This window comes from Rutilus rutilus (assembly GCF_951802725.1).
Source record: "Rutilus rutilus genome assembly, chromosome: 6".
NCBI lineage: Eukaryota > Metazoa > Chordata > Actinopteri > Cypriniformes > Leuciscidae > Rutilus > Rutilus rutilus.
This window is the reverse complement of record NC_140214.1, coordinates 35,936,647-35,957,400: the sequence shown is the minus strand read 5'-3', so window position 1 is coordinate 35,957,400 and position 20,754 is coordinate 35,936,647. Positions and strand designations below refer to the sequence as shown.

At 38.6% G+C, this 20,754-nt stretch overlaps 2 protein-coding genes across 4 annotated transcripts in view; one reads left to right on the top strand and one right to left on the bottom strand.

The window, feature by feature from the left end:
* LOC311291985 (uncharacterized protein) overlaps positions 1-20,754 on the top strand; it is an 87,320-nt gene that overhangs the window by 23,765 nt on the left and 42,801 nt on the right. The gene's annotated exons all lie outside the window — the stretch shown is intronic.
* LOC311291987 (uncharacterized protein) overlaps positions 18,274-20,754 on the bottom strand; it is a 71,786-nt gene continuing 69,305 nt past the window's right edge. For 2 of the 3 annotated variants that reach the window (XM_084411402.1, XM_084411403.1), the window contains 4 exons: positions 19,685-20,084; positions 19,427-19,477; positions 19,202-19,333; positions 18,274-18,896 (listed from right to left, as the gene is read on the bottom strand). In XM_084411402.1, coding sequence (XP_084267528.1) covers positions 18,613-18,896; positions 19,202-19,333; positions 19,427-19,477; positions 19,685-20,084 — 867 coding nt within the window. In that variant the 3' untranslated portion in view covers positions 18,274-18,612. The remainder of the gene's footprint in view (positions 18,897-19,201; positions 19,334-19,426; positions 19,478-19,684; positions 20,085-20,754) is intronic. The other variant, XR_014627646.1, reaches the window with a different exon arrangement.

The window sequence follows — 20,754 nt, the reverse complement described above, 5'->3', positions numbered from 1 at the left end:
GCACCCCTGTCTATAAGGTCCCATAAGTTGAGGCAACAGAGGGTGTGCAGAATCCCCAATTATGTGCATTCCCTGTGGAACAAGGGAATGAAGATCTTCTTCAAGAACACGACAAACCTCTGAAGCTAAATGCCCTTGGCTCATGCCAACTGCCAGGGTGACCCACACTGATATGACAGAAGCGCCACTGACTGTCACAAAACCATAGACTGTAAAAAAATATGGACGTAGTGTCCGTGACGTCACCCGTAGGTTTCTGAAGAGCATTTTTGAAGCCTAAAGTGGGCGGAGCCGGCCGTCGCCATCTTGGCCTGGCGTCACTCCCGGAATACAGAAAATAGACAAACAGGCGGGGCGTGAGTGGAGCTGAGGAGCCTGGCTATCTGAAATCACCTAGCTCGACGTGATCGAGTTAGCTGATGATGTAAAGCCAATTAAACGTTCCTATTTTTGCCCTTCGAAATATTATAATAGTTAAAAGACATGGCTACAAGTGAGACTGTGTATTACTTCGAGAGTGTTTGTGTGTGACAGTGATTTATGTGCATACATGTCCGTCACTCTTTCATGGTCCGTCAGCGCGGCATCGCTCAAGTTCGTAGAGAGCTTCAGTCCATTTTAAATTCTGATGTTGGCCGTCTCTCAAATGGGTTATGGTTTAACCGTTAAACCATAGATATATTGCCTTTGAAGTGCAAGTAAATGCGCTAGAAAATCCGCGCTCATTCACGGACGGAGAAAGCGCCGACGCCCGCATGATTTCATCTGACGGTAACTTACATAAGCATATTATAATCCATCTGTTCCATGGGAGCAGAACGAACGAGCATTTATTGACGTTTTAAATTTGAAAACCCCAAAAAGCAACGAAATTGTCAGACATCCATTAGTGCATGTTCACAGAGGAAAACAACTGAAATACAGCGCTGGTTGTTCTCTCGAACGATAACGACGGAATCCAAATACGTGGGCTTTGTAACGTTACCAAAGTATGAAATAATAATCCCGAAAAAAAGCACAAACACTGCAGAGATGGCAAGTTCAGCAGCTAACATTGCTGAGGTGAAGTGACGGCTAATAACAGCAGACAAACGGCTAGCACTGACAGCGGCAATCCATCTGTCACTCAAGTGGCTTGGCCACACCCTTAAATTTAAATATGAATCAACTAAACGGACGAGTTATAAAATAATTCACCCCCCTCACAGTTGTTATGAAGGGCAAAATTAGCTGTATAGACCAAATCCACATATAGACACCAGGCTTTAAACACGTTTTTTTCTGCTGTAAAATTTGGCATTTTAACATGGGGGAGATACAGATTTGACTCACTTCTGACAACAGCCTCAAGCGGCCAGTCACCGAATTGCAGTTTAACTCACTTCCGTGTTGGTTTCAAGTGAGAGACGGGGAGGTTGCCGCTTGCACAAAACCCAGTTAAATTTACAGAATAAAACAGTTTCATATTCATGTATGCTAGGGGATTGTCACAATGGGGTCTCATCAGGGCCGGAGTGGGGCCACTTTTCAGCCCGGGAGTTTAAGGCCCAAGACCGGCCCACTTTTTCCATGGTGGAATTCCAAATTAGCACTTTTTCCAAACTGGATAAATTAAGCAACAGTTCAGCTCTTACTATTGTGTAGTTTTTATTAATACCATGGTTCAACAAATAATGTAAAGGTTAAATAATAATTCACTTAAGCTGAGAAGTTAACAAAAAATATTCCACTATTCCACAAGGATAGGTTGATAGCTAAATTAACAAAAGCAGAAAGAAAAAAAAAAGAAAGAAAGAATTTGAAATGTATCCCACTCTTCCACAAAGAGGCATATTGAACAAATGTTTACAGATTTAGCCTATTTGTATTCAAAAATATTCAAAAATAATGCTTTTTTAATCAAAAAACGTGATACCTACTCTCAGATAAATGAGGCCTATGATTAATCAGATGCAAACAGAAATATAAAACTAGTCCTAATTGAAAGAAAACAAGTTGACAAAAAGATTGATCCAATATTGGGTGATAATATGAGAGATTTATAAGCTATTTTTTTGTAGGCTGGTCATTTTTTACCGGGAACACCACAAGTGTGACTATGTGCCATTTTGTACAAAATAAAAGTTTTTCTTCTTCTTCTTTGGTGTTTATTGGCGGTTGGCAACCTAGCTTATTGGTGCATTACCGCCACCAACTGGAATGGAATATGGATCAAGTAATTTGCTTTTATACAAAATAAATAAACATAACAACCAAGCAAAACAAATAAACAAACTGGAAATAAAACATAACAAATAAACAAAAAACAAAACAAAACCGCTATATTCTATTATATAAATTACTCTCTTTCACAAATTTAATGATTTCATCATACAACTTACTATCTGTTTCCCTTAATAGACCTGATAAAGTAAAGTCATGATGTTTTACTTTCTTCAATGCTTGAATAAGGTGACATCTCTCATTATTATATTTCCTACAATGGATTAATACATGCTCAACTGTTTCTTGTTGGCTACAGTGTATGCATTCCCCAGTTGGGTGTTTTCCAATTTTATATAGTGTACTGTTAAGTTCAGTATGACCTATTCTCATCCGAGTTATGATACTTCCTTCTCTTCGATTCCTACTCTCCCTCCTCCCAGCACCAACTTGTTTTTGTATATTGTATAAATGTCTACCTGTTTCATTATCATCCCAATATACCTGCCATACTGATTGTGCATATGTTCTTATGAGTACTTTTGCTTCTGCTTTGCTTAATGGAACCTGAAAATCTACTTGCTTTGTTCTTAAAGTTTGTTTTGCCAGAATATCCACCTTCTCATTTCCTTCCACACCAACATGAGCAGGAACCCAAATGAAACGCGTAGAAATACCCATAACTTCCATATTATACATTTTACTGAATATTTCATTGATAATATCCATCCTAACTAATGACCTACCAGATCGTATACTTTCTAGTGATGAGTAGCTATCTGATGCAACGACCGTGTTTTTTATTTTCTTCTCTTCTATCCACTGCAGGGCCAGTAATATTGCCAACAGTTCTGTTGCATAAACTGACAAATGATTGGTTAATCTTTTCTTAATAAAACAATCTCTCATTGGAATATATACTGCTGCACCTGCAAACCCTGTTTCAGGATCTTTGGATCCATCTGTAAATAAAAACACTGATTCTGGATAATGTTCCTTAAAATAATTCTGGACTATAAACCATGTTGGGAGTTGTCCCAAATTATCTTTCAATTCCTGCTGTATATTAAGGTCAACATTTGGCAAAGGGAATAACCAAGGAGGAATGGAAGAAATTGAAACTGTATTACTGTATTGTAATTGGTGTAATCCTATTTTTCTTGCCTTTGCATTACCTATCCATAAAAGTTTTTCAAAACAATTTCCTGGTGAAAAATGAAAGTAGACTAGTGTGATCAACAGTGCAAATGTTTTCATAGCTCGAGTTTTGTTATCATCACTATTAAATTGCATAATATTTGCAAAGTCTATGAATCGCCATACATGTATTGGGTGATACAAAAAGGCTAATATTTTAATAAAATTGTATATTTTGTTTGTGAATAGGTTGACAACGCTACAACAGTATTAGCCGAATAATTACGTTGCTAATGCTAATCATTACTAGACCTATCTCTTTACCTGTTGCCACTTGTGTTTGTCCTCTTGAAAATAAATCTGTAAGCTTGGCACATTTTGCAGCATCCTCCTCCAATGCCTTTCTTTTTTTCAACCTGGCTTTTTCAACCCCTCCTGGCCTCTTCCTCCCATCCATCCATCCATCCATCCATCCATCCATCCTCCCTGACGCGTACCGTTACGGTAGGGCCGGCCAAGCTATCGGTAGGCGCCGGCGGTGCCGCGGTAGCCTACCTGAGAAAACATTTTGGAAAAGACGGGCTATGGACCCAACCAACTCTAAGGGAGGGGAGGGGAGAACTCCCTCTCATGGTACAACCCATGCAGAGGCTGCGCGCTGCGGTGTCAGAATGAGAAACGTGTGTAGTAGCCTAATGTAACTAACGTGACAAATGTGGGGAAAAAAATCCTCGACCGGCCCAAAAGAGAAGCGGCCCACCGGGAATTCTCCCGATTCTCCCGATTACCCACCCCGGGCCTGGGTCTCATTATAGGAATGACACCCATCCACTGCACATACAGTGTTGGGGAAACCTTCTGCATCAAAACCCAACTTTGAAATCTCCAGCCTTTGGCCTCTGGGCCAGGAAATGTGGTGGGCCATGTATGTATGAACATAGCAACAAAACTCGTGCAAAAATCACCCTTGGAGATGGTTGGCAAGGGTGGATTTTGATATGTTGAATCTATCTGCCACCCCAACAATATGACTCCTGATTGGCCAATGTCCAAAGGCAGGCAAAAACACTGTTTGTGAGTGGCAGTTTGGTCTGTTGTAAATTCATATAAACAGGACAAAGGGTGGTAATGTACGGTGACACATTGCTGCCACATACATATTATTTTTTCCACTCAATTATGTCGTAATAACGAGATCTTATGTCGTTAAAACAACATATTTTCTCGTAATAACGAGATCTTATGTTGTTAAAACGAAATTTCTTTCTCGTAATAACGAGATCTTATGTTGTAATAACGAGATGCTATGTCGTTAAAACGACATATTTTCTCGTAATAACGAGATCTTATGTCGTTTTAACGACATCTTTTCTCGTAATAACGAGATGCTTTGTCGTTACAACGACATATTTTCTTGGCCTTATAAGGACGTGTAGTCCAAAATTTCGTTATTATTAAGCGCATATCCAAGTGTTTGTGCGGAGTGTGGAGCGCGCGCTACATGACATGGAGGCGCCAGTGTCATCACTCATAATTTCCTATCAACAGTGGAAACAACTTAAAATACTCCATCATTTCTGGTCATACAGAAAATAATAATACATCAGTCTAGGTTTGCCACCCGTCCCTTAAAATACGGAATCGTCCCGTATTTGAGAATAAAATAGCGCGTCCCGTTTTGAATCAATACGGGACGGGGTTTGTCCCGTATTTTCGGAGTTGTCTTCAGTGCAGCATCTCTCATGCAAATCATCCCACCGGCATTCTGTGAAGACTCGTCCTATTCTGCCCCTGATTAGGTAATACTCGCTGCTGCCATCGTTGGATTGATTGGTTTGTTTCAGGGTCACGGCCAATCAGAGTCAGAGGAGGGCGGGTCTCTTGGCAGAGAGTCGATATGAAAGAATGGCGGAGGCTGCTCCAGATACAAATGCTGTATAAGTGCAGTTCATTATTAGTTAATGTTAATTAATGCAGTTAACTAATGAACCTTATTGTAAAGTGTTATCGATTTGTTTATTACGGTTAAGGTGTACAGTCAGACACACAAGCATTATTATAATAAGAGAGATCTATTTAATAATATAAATATAGTGCCAATAAACAACTTAACTAAAGTAAATGATTGCATCCTTCAATAGACTACTGTAGAATTTTTATAATGCCCATGTTCAATCTTAATATTTTTATGAAAACATGTTTTAAGTTGTGATTTACCAGCACTGGCACGTCATCAGTACAACGTGTTTTTTTTTAAATAGTCAGGGCACTGACCACTAGGCTATTGAGGCTAGTAATTTGCTTCCGTTTGATAAATCTTAGAACCTTATTGTGTAATAAACATAGGGGGAACAGAATCCGACGGCAAATAGTTCAGCTGTCGAAATCCGTTCCCCCACTCCCATTATGAGAGGTGTTGATGTAATGGCTTAAAAAATGCTGATTTTATTTTTGTGTGTGGATGGAGTTTAACTTGCATCATTTTAAAGAATATATTTTTTTGCCTTTTATTATGATAGGACAGTATAGTATCAAGAAAGTTTGACAAACCAGGACTTGAACTCGGGTCGTAATAAGCTGAAAAACAATGAAGGCCAGAGCAGAATGTACTGACCACTAGGCTATTGGGGTTAGTAATTAACTGCAATGTGATAAATCTTAGAACCTCATTGTGTAAGAAACATAGGGGGAACAGAATCCGACGGCAAAAAAACAGCTGTCGGAATCCGTTCCCCCACTCCCATTAAGAGAGATGTTGATGTATCGACTTAAAATATGCTTATTCTATTCTGTGTGTGGATGGAGTTTAACTTGCATCATTTTAAAGAATATATTTTTTTGCCTTTTATTATGATAGGACAGTATAGTATCAAGAAAGTTTGACAAACCAGGACTTGAACTCGGGTCGTAATAAGCTGAAAAACAATGAAGGCCAGAGCAGAATGTACTGACCACTAGGCTATTGGGTTTAGTAATTAGCTGCAATGTGATAAATATTAGAACCTCATTGTGTAAGAAACATAGGGGGAACAGAATCCGACGGCAAATAGTTCAGCTGTCGGAATCCGTTCCCCCACCCCAATGATGAGAGGTGTTGATGTATTTAAAATATGCTTATTCTATTCTGTGTGTGGATGGAGCTTAAACAGCTCAATTTGATAAATATTAGAACCTCAATGTGTCAGAAATATGGGGGGAACAGAATCCGACGGCAAATAGTTCAGCTGTCGAAATCCGTTCCCCCACCCCAATGATGAGAGGTGTTGATGTATTTAAAATATGCTTATTCTATTCTGTGTGTGGATGGAGCTTAAACAGCTCAATTTGATAAATATTAGAACCTCAATGTGTCAGAAATATGGGGGGAACAGAATCCGACGGCAAATAGTTCAGCTGTTGAAATCCGTTCCCCCACCCCAATGATGAGAGGTGTTGATGTATCGACTTAAAATATGCTTATTCTATTCTGTCTGTGGATGGAGCTTAAACAGCTCAATTTGATAAATATTAGAACCTCAGTGTGTCAGAAATATGGGGGGAACAGAATCCGACGGCAAATAGTTCAGCTGTCGAAATCCGTTCCCCCACTCCCATTATGAGAGGTGTTGATGTAATGGCTTAAAAAATGCTGATTTTATTTTTGTGTGTGGATGGAGTTTAACTTGCATCATTTTAAAGAATATATTTTTTTGCCTTTTATTATGATAGGACAGTATAGTATCAAGAAAGTTTGACAAACCAGGACTTGAACTCGGGTCGTAATAAGCTGAAAAACAATGAAGGCCAGAGCAGAATGTACTGACCACTAGGCTATTGGGTTTAGTAATTAACTGCAATGTGATAAATCTTAGAACCTCATTGTGTAAGAAACATAGGGGGAACAGAATCCGACGGCAAAAAAACAGCTGTCGGAATCCGTTCCCCCACTCCCATTAAGAGAGATGTTGATGTATCGACTTAAAATATGCTTATTCTATTCTGTGTGTGGATGGAGTTTAACTTGCATCATTTTAAAGAATATATTTTTTTGCCTTTTATTATGATAGGACAGTATAGTATCAAGAAAGTTTGACAAACCAGGACTTGAACTCGGGTCGTAATAAGCTGAAAAACAATGAAGGCCAGAGCAGAATGTACTGACCACTAGGCTATTGGGTTTAGTAATTAGCTGCAATGTGATAAATATTAGAACCTCATTGTGTAAGAAACATAGGGGGAACAGAATCCGACGGCAAATAGTTCAGCTGTCGGAATCCGTTCCCCCACCCCAATGATGAGAGGTGTTGATGTATTTAAAATATGCTTATTCTATTCTGTGTGTGGATGGAGCTTAAACAGCTCAATTTGATAAATATTAGAACCTCAATGTGTCAGAAATATGGGGGGAACAGAATCCGACGGCAAATAGTTCAGCTGTCGAAATCCGTTCCCCCACCCCAATGATGAGAGGTGTTGATGTATTTAAAATATGCTTATTCTATTCTGTGTGTGGATGGAGCTTAAACAGCTCAATTTGATAAATATTAGAACCTCAATGTGTCAGAAATATGGGGGGAACAGAATCCGACGGCAAATAGTTCAGCTGTTGAAATCCGTTCCCCCACCCCAATGATGAGAGGTGTTGATGTATCGACTTAAAATATGCTTATTCTATTCTGTCTGTGGATGGAGCTTAAACAGCTCAATTTGATAAATATTAGAACCTCAGTGTGTCAGAAATATGGGGGGAACAGAATCCGACGGCAAATAGTTCAGCTGTCGAAATCCGTTCCCCCACTCCCATTATGAGAGGTGTTGATGTAATGGCTTAAAAAATGCTGATTTTATTTTTGTGTGTGGATGGAGTTTAACTTGCATCAGTTTAAAGAATATATTTTTTTGCCTTTTATTATGATAGGACAGTATAGTATCAAGAAAGTTTGACGAACCGGGACTTGAACTCGGGTCGTAATAAGCTAAAAAAAAAATAAAAAAAATTGTCAGGGCACTGACCACTAGGCTATTAATTTGCTTCCGTTTGATACATCTTAGAACCTTATTGTGTAATAAACATAGGGGGAACAGAATCCGACGGCAAATAGTTCAGCTGTCGAAATCCGTTCCCCCACCCCAATGATGAGAGGTGTTGATGTATCGACTTAAAATATGCTTATTCTATTCTGTGTGTGGATGGAGCTTAAACAGCTCAATTTGATAAATATTAGAACCTCAGTGTGTCCGAAATATGGGGGGAATAGAATCCGACGGCAAAAAAACAGCTGTCGGAATCCGTTCCCCCACTCCCATTATGAGAGGTGTTGATGTATCGACTTAAAATATGCTTATTCTATTCTGTGTGTGGATGGAGTTTAACTTGCATCATTTTAAAGAATATATTTTTTTGCCTTTTATTATGATAGGACAGTATAGTATCAAGAAAGTTTGACAAACCAGGACTTGAACTCGGGTCGTAATAAGCTGAAAAACAATGAAGGCCAGAGCAGAATGTACTGACCACTAGGCTATTGGGTTTAGTAATTAACTGCAATGTGATAAATATTAGAACCTCATTGTGTAAGAAACATAGGGGGAACAGAATCCGACGGCAAAAAAACAGCTGTCGGAATCCGTTCCCCCACTCCCATTATGAGAGGTGTTGATGTATCGACTTAAAATATGCTTATTCTATTCTGTGTGTGGATGGAGCTTAAACAGCTCAATTTGATAAATATTAGAACCTCAATGTGTCAGAAATATGGGGGGAACAGAATCCGACGGCAAAAAAAACATCCCATTATGAGAGGTGTTGATGTAATCTTAAAAAATGCTGATTTTATTTTTGTGTGTGGATGGAGTTTAACTTGCATCAGTTTAAACTACGCTGGTTAAAACAAAAATAATATATATGTGTATATAAATCCTTTTTTTATTTACCATGCTGTTAATTTCCTATAAGGTATTTGATTGCTTAGAATGATAAAAATTGTTCCACTCTTTCTAGTTACACTGATTGCTGGCATGTCTATTTAAGCGGTGGTTTGAATGTTGGTTTTAATGTATCAAACATGGAATTTTCCCAGTTGCCAAATATCGTAATGTAGCGATTACTTTCATTTCAGGCGCTATGGCATTTCTGCGCTGTTTCGGAGATATTAGCGTGTCTCTAAAAAGATCAGTCACAAACATGATCCCTGCACGATCTAATCTATAGCGTCTTATTAACTCACTGTCATCCATTGTCTGCAACACATTTCTTCTCCCTCTTCGTCTTTCTGCCATTTTCTCCTCTGCTAAAGAAACTCTTAAGCCTCTTAAAAGTCCTCATCCGTGCTCCTAACAATTTTGACCTTAAGACCTCTTTTAAGGGTTAAGATGCTTTCTGAATTACTTTTTTCTTTACTAGGAGTTTTTCTTTAATTTTAAGAGTAAACGCCCACATTTCTAAGAATTTTCTTAGAATTTTGTCACTAGGAGCTACTCTTTGCATTAAGATTCTTTATGAATACGGGCCCTGGGCCCGTATTCATAAAGATTCTAAGAATCCTCTCAGAAAACTCTTAATTTAGCTTAAAAACTTTTACGTAGGAGTCTTAGCTTAAGAGCGATTCGGGACCGATCTGAGAGCAACTCTGAGTAAGGAAAATACAAAAACTTTTATCTTAGTGAGGAGGCGGGGTTGACCCCGTTGCTATGTATGACACAATCTTTTGAAGACTGTGATTGGTTGGTTGTCCAAGAAGAAAAAAAAAAGTGCTTTTAAGTATAGGGTCTATTCTAAGCCTCCACTTTGAACTTACATGCGTAATTTTTCCTATTTGATCGTTCTCTCACACACACACACACACATTATATATGTGTATATAAATCCTTTTTTTATTTACCATGCTGTTGATTTCCTATAAGGTATTTGATTGCTTAGAATGATAAAAATTGTTCCACTCTTTCCAGTTACACTGATTGCTGGCATGTCTATTTAAGCGGTGGTTTGAATGTTGGTTTTAATGTATCAAACATGGAATTTTCCCAGTTGCCAAATATCGTAATGTAGTGATTACTTTCATTTCAGGCGCTATGGCATTTCTGCGCTGTGTCGGAGATATTAGCGTGTCTCTAAAAAGATCTGTCACAAACATGATCCCTGCACGATCTAATCTATAGCGTCTTATTAACTCACTGTCATCCATTGTCTGCAACACATTTCTTCTCCCTCTTCGTCTTTCTGCCATTTTCTCCTCTGCTAAAGAAACTCTTAAGCCTCTTAAAAGTCCTTGTCCATGCTCCTAACAATTTTGACCTTAAGACCTCTTTTAAGGGGTAAGATGCTTTCTGAATTACTTTTTTCTTTACTAGGAGTTTTTCTCTAATTTTAAGAGTAAACGCCCACATTTCTAAGAATTTTCTTAGAATTTTGTCACTAGGAGCTACTCTTTGCATTAAGATTCTTTATGAATACGGGCCCTGGAGTTTATTTAAATAACTCTTGCCTGACGGCTCATGCTCCCGCTAACCCGGACACCGACGTCACTTCACTGAGTTGAGAAAAGCATGTAAAAGTCCTGACAGAAAGCGATGCATAAGGATGTAGTGTAACGACAAATTATTATTTTTTCCGAAGTGTTGACAACTTAGTGTTAATTAATAATTGTTATAAACTGGAACTACCAACAAAATATTAGTGCATTCCTGGAACTGGGCATCACTACACTACATCTTTATGCATCGCTTTCTGCCAGGACTTTTACAGGCTTTTCCCAAATCATGGAAGTTACATCGACATCCGGGTTAGTGGTAGCATGAGCCGTCAGGCAAGTGTTATTTAAATAAACTCCTGGGGCCGTATTCACAAAGAATTTTAAGGCTAAAAGTAGCTCCTAACTGGCGAATTTCGGAGCAACTCCTAAAAATAATGGGCGTGCCACTTGTAACTTTAGGACTCCTAATTTTTTTGACTCAGAGTAATTCACGAAGCATTTTAGCCCTAAAAGTAGCACCTAAGCCTGGGACAGCTTAAAAGAAGTCGAGAGGACTCCTAACTCACTAAGACCTTCACAAACCGCTTTTTGTGGCATTTCACATTGCGATGTTTTGAAATGCGTACGTGGCGGCTACAGGAGCTTCCAATCGCGAGGGAACAATTTTGCATAAATTGCATAACTAGCTTAACTAGGGACACCAACAACAACCAAAACTAGGCTACTCATTGCATGTAAACTAATTGTAACGTTTGATTGTGAATCAAATTAAAATGTTCTTCTCTTAGCAAACGTAGGCAGAGGCATATAGTGACAGATTAATTCAATAATGTTGCAAAGATATTGCATCAATCCATATGTTTCATTAGGCTACTAGGCTATTTGTTTTGCCTTACTGTTTATTCATTTAGGCTATTTATTCAGTTATTCATCATCTTCCGTCCTTCGCACTACTTGTGTAGCGCACGCATTCTCAGACCTGTCACCTGTCACTCATCATCGTAGGGGAGGTGTTTGGAATCATTCCCGCGTTGCAGTCATCAACCAATCAAGGTGGTCACTTCAGTCAAGCTCGTGCATGAGTAATGACGTCATCCATAGCAACGAAGACTCACTCTTAGTTTAGGAGTTGTCATTTTTCTTTACTAAGAGTAGGTCTGAAAGGCGTTGTGAATAACTTCTAAGAGAAAACTCCTAGCTAAAATCTTTTAGTGCGATTTAGGAGTACTCCTAGTGGTAAGATAAAATGCTTTGTGAATACGGCCCCAGGGCCCGTATTCATAAAGACTCTTAATGCAAAGAGTAGCTCCTAGTGACAAAATTCTAAGAAAATTCTTAGAAATGTGGGCGTTTACTCTTAAAATTAAAGAAAAACTCCTAGTAAAGAAAAAAGTAATTCAGAAAGCATCTTAACCCTTAAAAGAGGTCTTAAGGTCAAAATTGTTAGGAGCACGGACGAGGACTTTTAAGAGGCTTAAGAGTTTCTTTAGCAGAGGAAAAAATGGCAGAAAGATGAAGAGGGAGAAGAAATGTGTTGCAGACAATGGATGACAGTGAGTTAATAAGACACTATAGATTAGATCATGCAGGGATCATGTTTGTGACTGACCTTTATAGAGACACGCTAACATCTCCAACACAGCGCAGAAATGCCATAGCGCCTGAAATGAAAGTAATCACTACATTACCATATTTGGCAACTGGGATAATTCCATGTTTGATACATTAAAACCAACATTCAAACCACCGCTTAAATAGACATGCCAGCAATCAGTGTAACTGGAAGGAGTGGAACAATTTGTATCATTCTAAGCAATCAAATACCTTATAGGAAATCAACAGCATGGTAAATAAAAAAAAGATTTATATACACATATATAATGTGTGTGTGAGAGAACGATCAATCAAATAGGAAAAATTACGCATGTAAGTTCAAAGTGGAGGCTTAGAATAGACCCTATAGTTAAAATCACTTTTTTTTCCCTTCTTGGACAACCAACCAATCACAGTCTTCAAAAGATTGAGTCATACATAGCAACGGGGTCAACCCCGCCACCTTACTAAGATGAAAGTTTTTGTCTTTTCCTTACTCAGAGTTGCTCTCAGATCGGTCCCGAATCGCTCTTAAGCTAAGACTCCTACATAAAAGTTTTTTAAGCTAAATTAAGAGTTTTCTGAGAGGATTCTTAGAATCTTTATGAATACGGGCCCTGGGCCCGTATTCATAAAGAATCTTAATGCAAAGAGTAGCTCCTAGTGACAAAATTCTAAGAAAATTCTTAGAAATGTGGGCGTTTACTCTTAAAATTAAAGAAAAACTCCTAGTAAAGAAAAAAGTAATTCAGAAAGCATCTTAACCCTTAAAAGAGGTCTTAAGGTCAAAATTGTTAGGAGCACGGACGAGGACTTTTAAGAGGCTTAAGAGTTTCTTTAGCAGAGGAAAAAATGGCAGAAAGATGAAGAGGGAGAAGAAATGTGTTGCAGACAATGGATGACAGTGAGTTAATAAGACACTATAGATTAGATCATGCAGGGATCATGTTTGTGACTGACCTTTATAGAGACACGCTAACATCTCCAACACAGCGCAGAAATGCCATAGCGCCTGAAATGAAAGTAATCACTACATTACGATATTTGGTAACTGGGAAAATTCCATGTTTGATACATTAAAACCAACATTCAAACCACCTAAATGATTACATTAATCAAAAGTGACAGTTAAGATAATGTTACAAAAGCATTCTATGTACTTTCTAAAAGCTTTAAAACATTAATAATAATCAGAAATGTTTTTTGAGCATATTATAGATGGTAGCAAACAGGTAGATTACATGTTTTCTTGTGTGGCTGGATGTTAGACTCATGAACAATAATCACGTTGTTTGCATTCGCCAAAATTGATTAGCCGAAATCAAAACGTGGACAGTGAAAGGAAATTACCGTTAGCGCGAGACGAGTCCGGCTTGAAGCGGAAGCGACCAGACGGCAGAGGATGTTCGCAAATCAAACAATGATTTGTCTCAAAACAGTGATTAAAAAAAGCTGTGATTGGATGATGACAGGTGTCGGTGAACATTCTCAAGTGTCGTGGTCAGCACTGCTGCTGTTGCTGTTGTATCAGTCAGTGGTTTATCAGCTTGTCAAAAAACGGGGCACGGGAGGTCACGCACGGGACAAATAAATTAGGCCCAAAATACGGGACGTTCCGCCTAATTCGGGACAGTTGGCAACCTTAGTGACAGTATCATCCTAAACCAGCAACCCTTCGCTCAACACCACCATCTACAGGCCGATGAGTGTACAGTCACTAAATGTGCACATAAATGAATTTATTTTATACCCCCCCATGGATGAAATTCTACGAAACTTAGCATACCCCCCGAGGATGTCAAGTTAATCATACACATGAAATATGGTGCAGTTCTGAACATCTCAACTGAAGATAGGGGCGATTAAAGCAGAATAATATTGCATTTTCATTTTTTATGGGAGGGGCGCAAATCACAAATGAGTGATTATGGGCTAGGTTGATGTGGGCCCTTAAGACCAACATACCATAAAAATGTCTTCATCCTCGGTGCCACGGTTCAGGTAGTTATTTAGGAAAAACTGCATTTTTGGGGTTTGGGGGGGCCCAGCGCGGGGGGGGGGGAGTGGCCCCCGGGGACCAAACGAAATTTTTCCGTAAAAGTCTAGTGGGGCTACATGCCCACCAAATTTCATGTTCCCCGGTGTTTCGGTGTCCCTGGTATCGTTGACGAAAAATTCACGGGGGGCCCAGCGCGGGGGGGAAGTGGCCCCCGGGGACCAAACAAATTTTTTTCGTAAAAGTCTAGTGGGGCTACATGCCCACCAAATTTCATGTTCCCCGGTGTTTCGGTGTCCCTGGTATCGTTGACGAAAAATTCAGTAGATGACAAAAAAAAAAAAAAAAAAACTTTGACAATCCCTATATGACGCTTTCGCTAGCTATGCTAGCAGCGGTCATAATAAGGAAAAGCCAAAAGCCTCACAGCTTGAGCGAAAGGGAAAGTTATCCAGCAGGTTCAGCTCAGGCTGGTTCATGAGACAGGTTCTGTGAATCATCGCATATAATCCTGCTAACGGCTATTTTAAATACATATTTCGTTTCACATACAGTGGGGAAAATAATTATTTGATCCCCTGCTGATTTTGTAAGTTTGCCCACTTACAAAGAAATGAAGGGTCTATAATATTTATGGTAGGTTTATTTTAATGGATAGAGACAGAATATCAACCAAAAAATCCAGAAAAAACACATTATATAATGTTTATAAATTAGTTTGCATTTCAGTAAGTGAAATGAGTATTTGATCCCCAAGCAAAACATGCCTTAGTACTTGGTGGAGAAACCCTTGTTGGCAAGCACAGAGGTAAGACGTTTCTTGTAGTTGGTCACCAGATTTGTGACCAGATTTGGTCCACTCCTCTTTACAGATACTCTTAAAATCCTTAAGGTTTCTTGGCTGTCGCTTGGCAACTCAAAGTTTCAGCTCCCTCCACAGATTTTCTATAGGATTAAGATCTGGAGACTGGCTAGGCCACTCTTAATTTGCTTCTTCTTGAGCCACTACTCTGTTGCCTTGGTGGTATGTTTTGGGTTATTGTCATGCTGGAAGACCCAACTATGACCCATCTTCAGTATTCTGGCTGAGGGTAGGAGGTTCTTGTCCAAGATTTGACGGTACATGGCCCCGTCCATCGGCCCCTCAATACAGTGAAGTCATCCTGTACCCTTACCAGAGAAACAACCCAAAAGCATGATGCTTCTACCTCTGTGCTTGACCGCAGAGATGATGTTCTTGGGGTCATAGTAAGCATTTCTCTTCCTCCAAACACAACGAGTTGAGTTGATTCCAAAGAGCTCAGTTTTTGTCTGACCACAGTACTTTCTCCCAATCATTAAATGTTTATTGGCAAACTTCAGACGGGCCTGTACATACCAATGGTTTGCTTGATGACTGTGGTCCCAACTGCCTTGAAATCATTAACAAGCTCCTCCTGTGTAGTTCTGTGCTGATCCCTCACCTTTCTCATGATCATACTTACCCCATGAGGCGAGATCTTGCATGGAGCTACAGAACGAGGGCGATTGATTTTTCATTTTGTATTTCTTCCTTTTCTGAATAATCATACCAACAAAAGTCTCCTTCTCACCAAGCCTCTTGCTGATGGTCTTGTAGCCCACTCCAGCCTTGTGCAGGTCTCCAATCTGGTCCCTGATGTCTGACAGCTCTTTGGTCTTGCCCATGGTGGTGGAGAGGTTGGAATGGAAGATACAGATGATTGACATTAGGAGTATTTTCTTAAAGTGACAGGACTAATCTGTGTTTCACATGGGCACATAACTAATCTGTGGGAGGAATAATTCTTGCAGGTTGGTAGAGGATCAAATACTTATTCCACTCGATCAAATGCTAATCAATTTATAAACTTTATATAATGTGTTTTATCTGGATTATTTGGTTGATATTCTGTCACTAACCATTCAAATAAACCTACCATATAAATTAAGCTAAGTAGTACACAATTAGACTAGCCTAACTATCTTTAAATAAATGATTTACTATATATATATATATATATATATATATATATACACACACATATGTGTGTGATTTCAGATTTATGAAGACTTGTGTAATAAGGTTGTTCCCCTTTTCAAACCTGAAGAAAATGTCCATAGGTTGTTATAAAGTTTAAATGTATCAGAATTTGAGACCAAAATAAACAAGATTTATGCATTTTGTTTGAATGACTATTGTACATCTAACATAATATATAAACTGGTAAATTTGCTGTCTTAATTATATAAAAACAATTATTAAGGTACGATCTGGACGTGTAGAGTCTTTACATGCCCTTAGCATGCATGGTAGCTAATGCTAGCGTTTAACTTAGTGTTAAACAAGTTCCTTTACCCATATAATATTTAAGCTAATAAGGTTACGCATATAAATTTTTTTTTTTTTTTATCGCACATTTTTTCACAAATTTCTGGAAATTGCCAACCCATAAAAAGTTATTTTGATTGCAAGATTTGATTGATAAATATGATATCATGAGTGCTTCAAAGCAAGCTGTTATGAGGGGTAAACTCAAAAGCAAAGGAGAGCTGGATCAAAATGCAGTGAGTTTAATAAAAGAATAAACATAACAAATCCAACATGGAGATTCAAGGAACCAGAGAACAGAAAGAGTGCACCAAACATAACATCCTTGTAGGACAAGACTTGACAAGGAAAACAAGAAACACTGAGGTTCTTCTTCTCCTTGTTGCTATTTTACGGCGGTTGGCATCCAGCTTATTGGTGCATTTCCGCCACCTTCTAACAATGGGGTTTCAATGCTAGAGAGGTAATAATCAAACAAGACACACCTGGAAATGATCACAGAACTAATCAACCAGAAAAAAACAACAACAGGAAATAACATAAATCCACACAAAAACAAAAAAGAGGCCGGTTGCACCAGCCATTACGGTTGCACCGTAAGTTACAACTTAGCCTAGTTTTGACGTAAATGGACACTAAGATATTGCACAATTAAACTTAGTTGAAGTGTAACTCTACGTATAAACTAAATATTTACGGCCGCCTCCGATCAGGAGTAACGGTTGGAATAAAATATCAGACAGACTGAACTGCATCAATAAGCTCTTCTTTTACCTGACAGACTCCAATTCTTTAGACATATGTAATGCTGGCATTTACACTCGCTTAAATTTTAAGAGAGAGAACATTATGTGAAAAGATTACTTTGTTAGTGGCTCTTTAACATGAACCCGTCCTAAACAGCCCGCCGTTGTGTGCATCGGTCCATGTTGTGCATGTCAAATATCAGTCATAATCAATAAACATAATTTCTTATTGTTTTTTGTATCAATATTTATTTATTGATCCTTATTCATTTTATTTCAAAAACAGTTTCTGAATGTTATTTACATATAAAAACACTTATGTTATTCATGATCAAGTAGGCTATTGTATTTAATGTAAAGTTATTTTTTACCGTTAGTAACGTGAGGCAAAAGAAGTTAGAATTAAGGATAAACCGAAATTCAGGGCATTTCAACACAACTTCTGCTCACGTATTTGAAGGCTGCTACTGGATCTTCGAGGCTAAACGTCATATTATGTGACTACGCATTACTTTATGGAGAGCTTACGACCTACTAGCTACATTCTGCCTTACGAACAAATGGTGGAACGGAACAAAGTACAGAGTTAGTTACAAACTAGCTAGTAGTTACTAAGCCTCTAGTGTGGACTTTACGTTCCAATTTAAGAAAGAACTTACGAACGGCTGGTGCAACACTACCCTGGTGGGTATATTCCCTCTCACAATTCTTTGGGGGTAGGCTCCGCCCCGATGGGATTCGTTTTTTGGAGAGCACAAGACAGGAATCATGACAAGTATTGTTGGGGAAATATTCAGGAAAATATGAGGAAAAGAAAATGCCACTGTCTCTTATTTATTTATGTAGGATGAAACGTTACAGATGAAGGATCAGTAACAAGCTGCACTTAAAAAGGTATTATTTAACATTCTAGATTTACTACTTTAACAAAATACTTTAGAGTCACGTGATATTCATGGCTCCTGTTTCTCTCAGTGCTGAAAGTCTTTATACAAACATACATGTATAGACAGCTCAGACTTTTATATCAGTAATCAAATTTCAAACCCACACTAGTCCTCATTAATACAGATTCATATGTTAATGATCCTTAATGATTTTCATTTTAAATCATACGCTGAAGGTTCAGAATTATTGGAATCACATTCTGCAAAGCTCCTATTGTCTTAAGGGAAACAGTAGGAAACCACTGAAAGTGTTGTGGTTAGCATGGTCATCAAATAACCTCCTGCCAGTCCAAAGTCTCACAAAGACAACATCTCCAACCTCCAGGATCAATACAACTCCATTAGAGGAGTTTAACCGATCCTTTGCCTGAAGAGCATTGGCTACAACCACATGTTCTCCATTCTTTATAATGGCAACAGATGCTGAAGTTGGGCCATGACCAAATACAGAGACTCTGAACATGTACGCTCCTTTCAGCGGGGCTGTGAAAACACCTAAATCAAATAACAAGAGATACAGAATCAGATGTTTCCTGTATGATTGCTTAATTACAAAACACACTGTGAAATAGTTTTGAAAGGCGGCAGATCATTTAATAATTTTATACACATTAGTTTATTTATTTTGTTTAGCACATGTTTAGTACAAGTACAAAACTATGCAAGGAGGGAACGAAGCCACTCTAGGCTTGCTTGTCTAGATTACCTGTACATTACACAACTGCAGAGAGGTCTGAATGGAGCAGAAGGGTTTTCATTACTATAAACTGAGTTTTATGACTCATTTCATTGATAATTACCTGTAATTGGGTTGTAGGCGTTCCCTATGTTTGTGATGACGTTCCTGTAGGTTAGTGCGATTTCAGAAGTAAAAGGACCAATATCTCCACTGCCAGATTGCATCAGACCAGCTGAAAAAGCTATTTCTCTGTCTGTTATTGAAAAACATAAGCAATATTATGATAAATTAATCTATTGCACTGAGAATGTATGCACTAAATTTAACATCATTCAAGCAGTTTCACCTCTATTTTCCTTTCTCAACTCCACTTGACTCAGAGTAAGATTTGAAATTTCTGTAAAAGAATAACATTTCTGTTAAATAACATTTACTCTGCTTATTGTAATAGATAAGACAACAATTTGTCACAGCAATTTACAAACAGTTTGCACAGTATACACTCAATTTTACATTAACATTTACACTATGCATTAATAATGTATTGCATTGGTGTTTTGCTTTGAGGATCATTGATAAAAGAGTGAATGTTTTGGTGAGATACCATCATTCCTCTTGTTCAGCTCATTCAGGATAAATGTCTGTTGTTCACTCAGTCGCGTCTCTAAAGCTCTGTTGATGGTTTTCTGCTCTGTAATTGTGGCGGTCAGTTCTCTGTTGAAGGTTTTCTGCTCTGTAACGGTGGCGGTCAGTTCTCTGATGTTTGTTTTCTGCTCTGTAACTGTGGCGGTCAGTTCTCTGATGTTTCCTTTCTGCTCTGTAACGGTGGCGGTCAGTTCTCTCAGTGCTGCATGGATGTCAGTGAAGAACAGATGGTAGTTTTGTTGGCTGTCAGTTGAAGCTTCATCTCTCAAAGTGTCTGTTTGAGGTGGATTCTGTCTTCCGTCCTCAGATCTGAGCTGTTGACTGATCTCATTCTCATTGAGTCCTCCATCTACCTGATGCTGTACGACAAACACAAAGGTTTCCAACAGCAGCAGTAAACATACTAAACCCTTCATTCTTCACTGATGTTTGTTTCCAGCTCTTGCTCTGTCATCCTCACAGCCTCTCATGTTCCTTTATAGTGTCCTGATTTACTGTCTTTTGTACATGATTTACATTGCTTCAGATAAAAATGTAGTTCAAGTTAATCATTAATCATAATCAAAGGAATGTTCCGGGTTCAGTGGATGTCTATTCACAAAAGTTGTGGCACTGTTGATCTCAACAGAAAATAACTTTGGGCCCTTTCACACCTACCTTGTTTGGTCCGGACTTTCTGACTGTCACAAATGTTGTGACTAAAGTTCAAGATCAGCGGTCGGTGTCCTTATGGGACGCAGAGGGATAATCACAGAAGCACACACCTCTGGTCGTTTGAATCAATTGTCATGAATGGTTCAAATCTCACACTTTAATAGTATTTATTAGCACCTAACATAATAAAACAGGCTCTGTGAGGAATGATTACCTCAAAACGTACATATGCAAGTTAAATACATCAGCTATTGTCACGTGCCAGTGACCCATGGGCCACTTACTGCTTGGCCCATTTACAGCAAATGTAAGTGTCTGACAATTTCTTTTAACTACAGAACGAGTTGACAGTTATTTCTGTTGTGATTTATATCA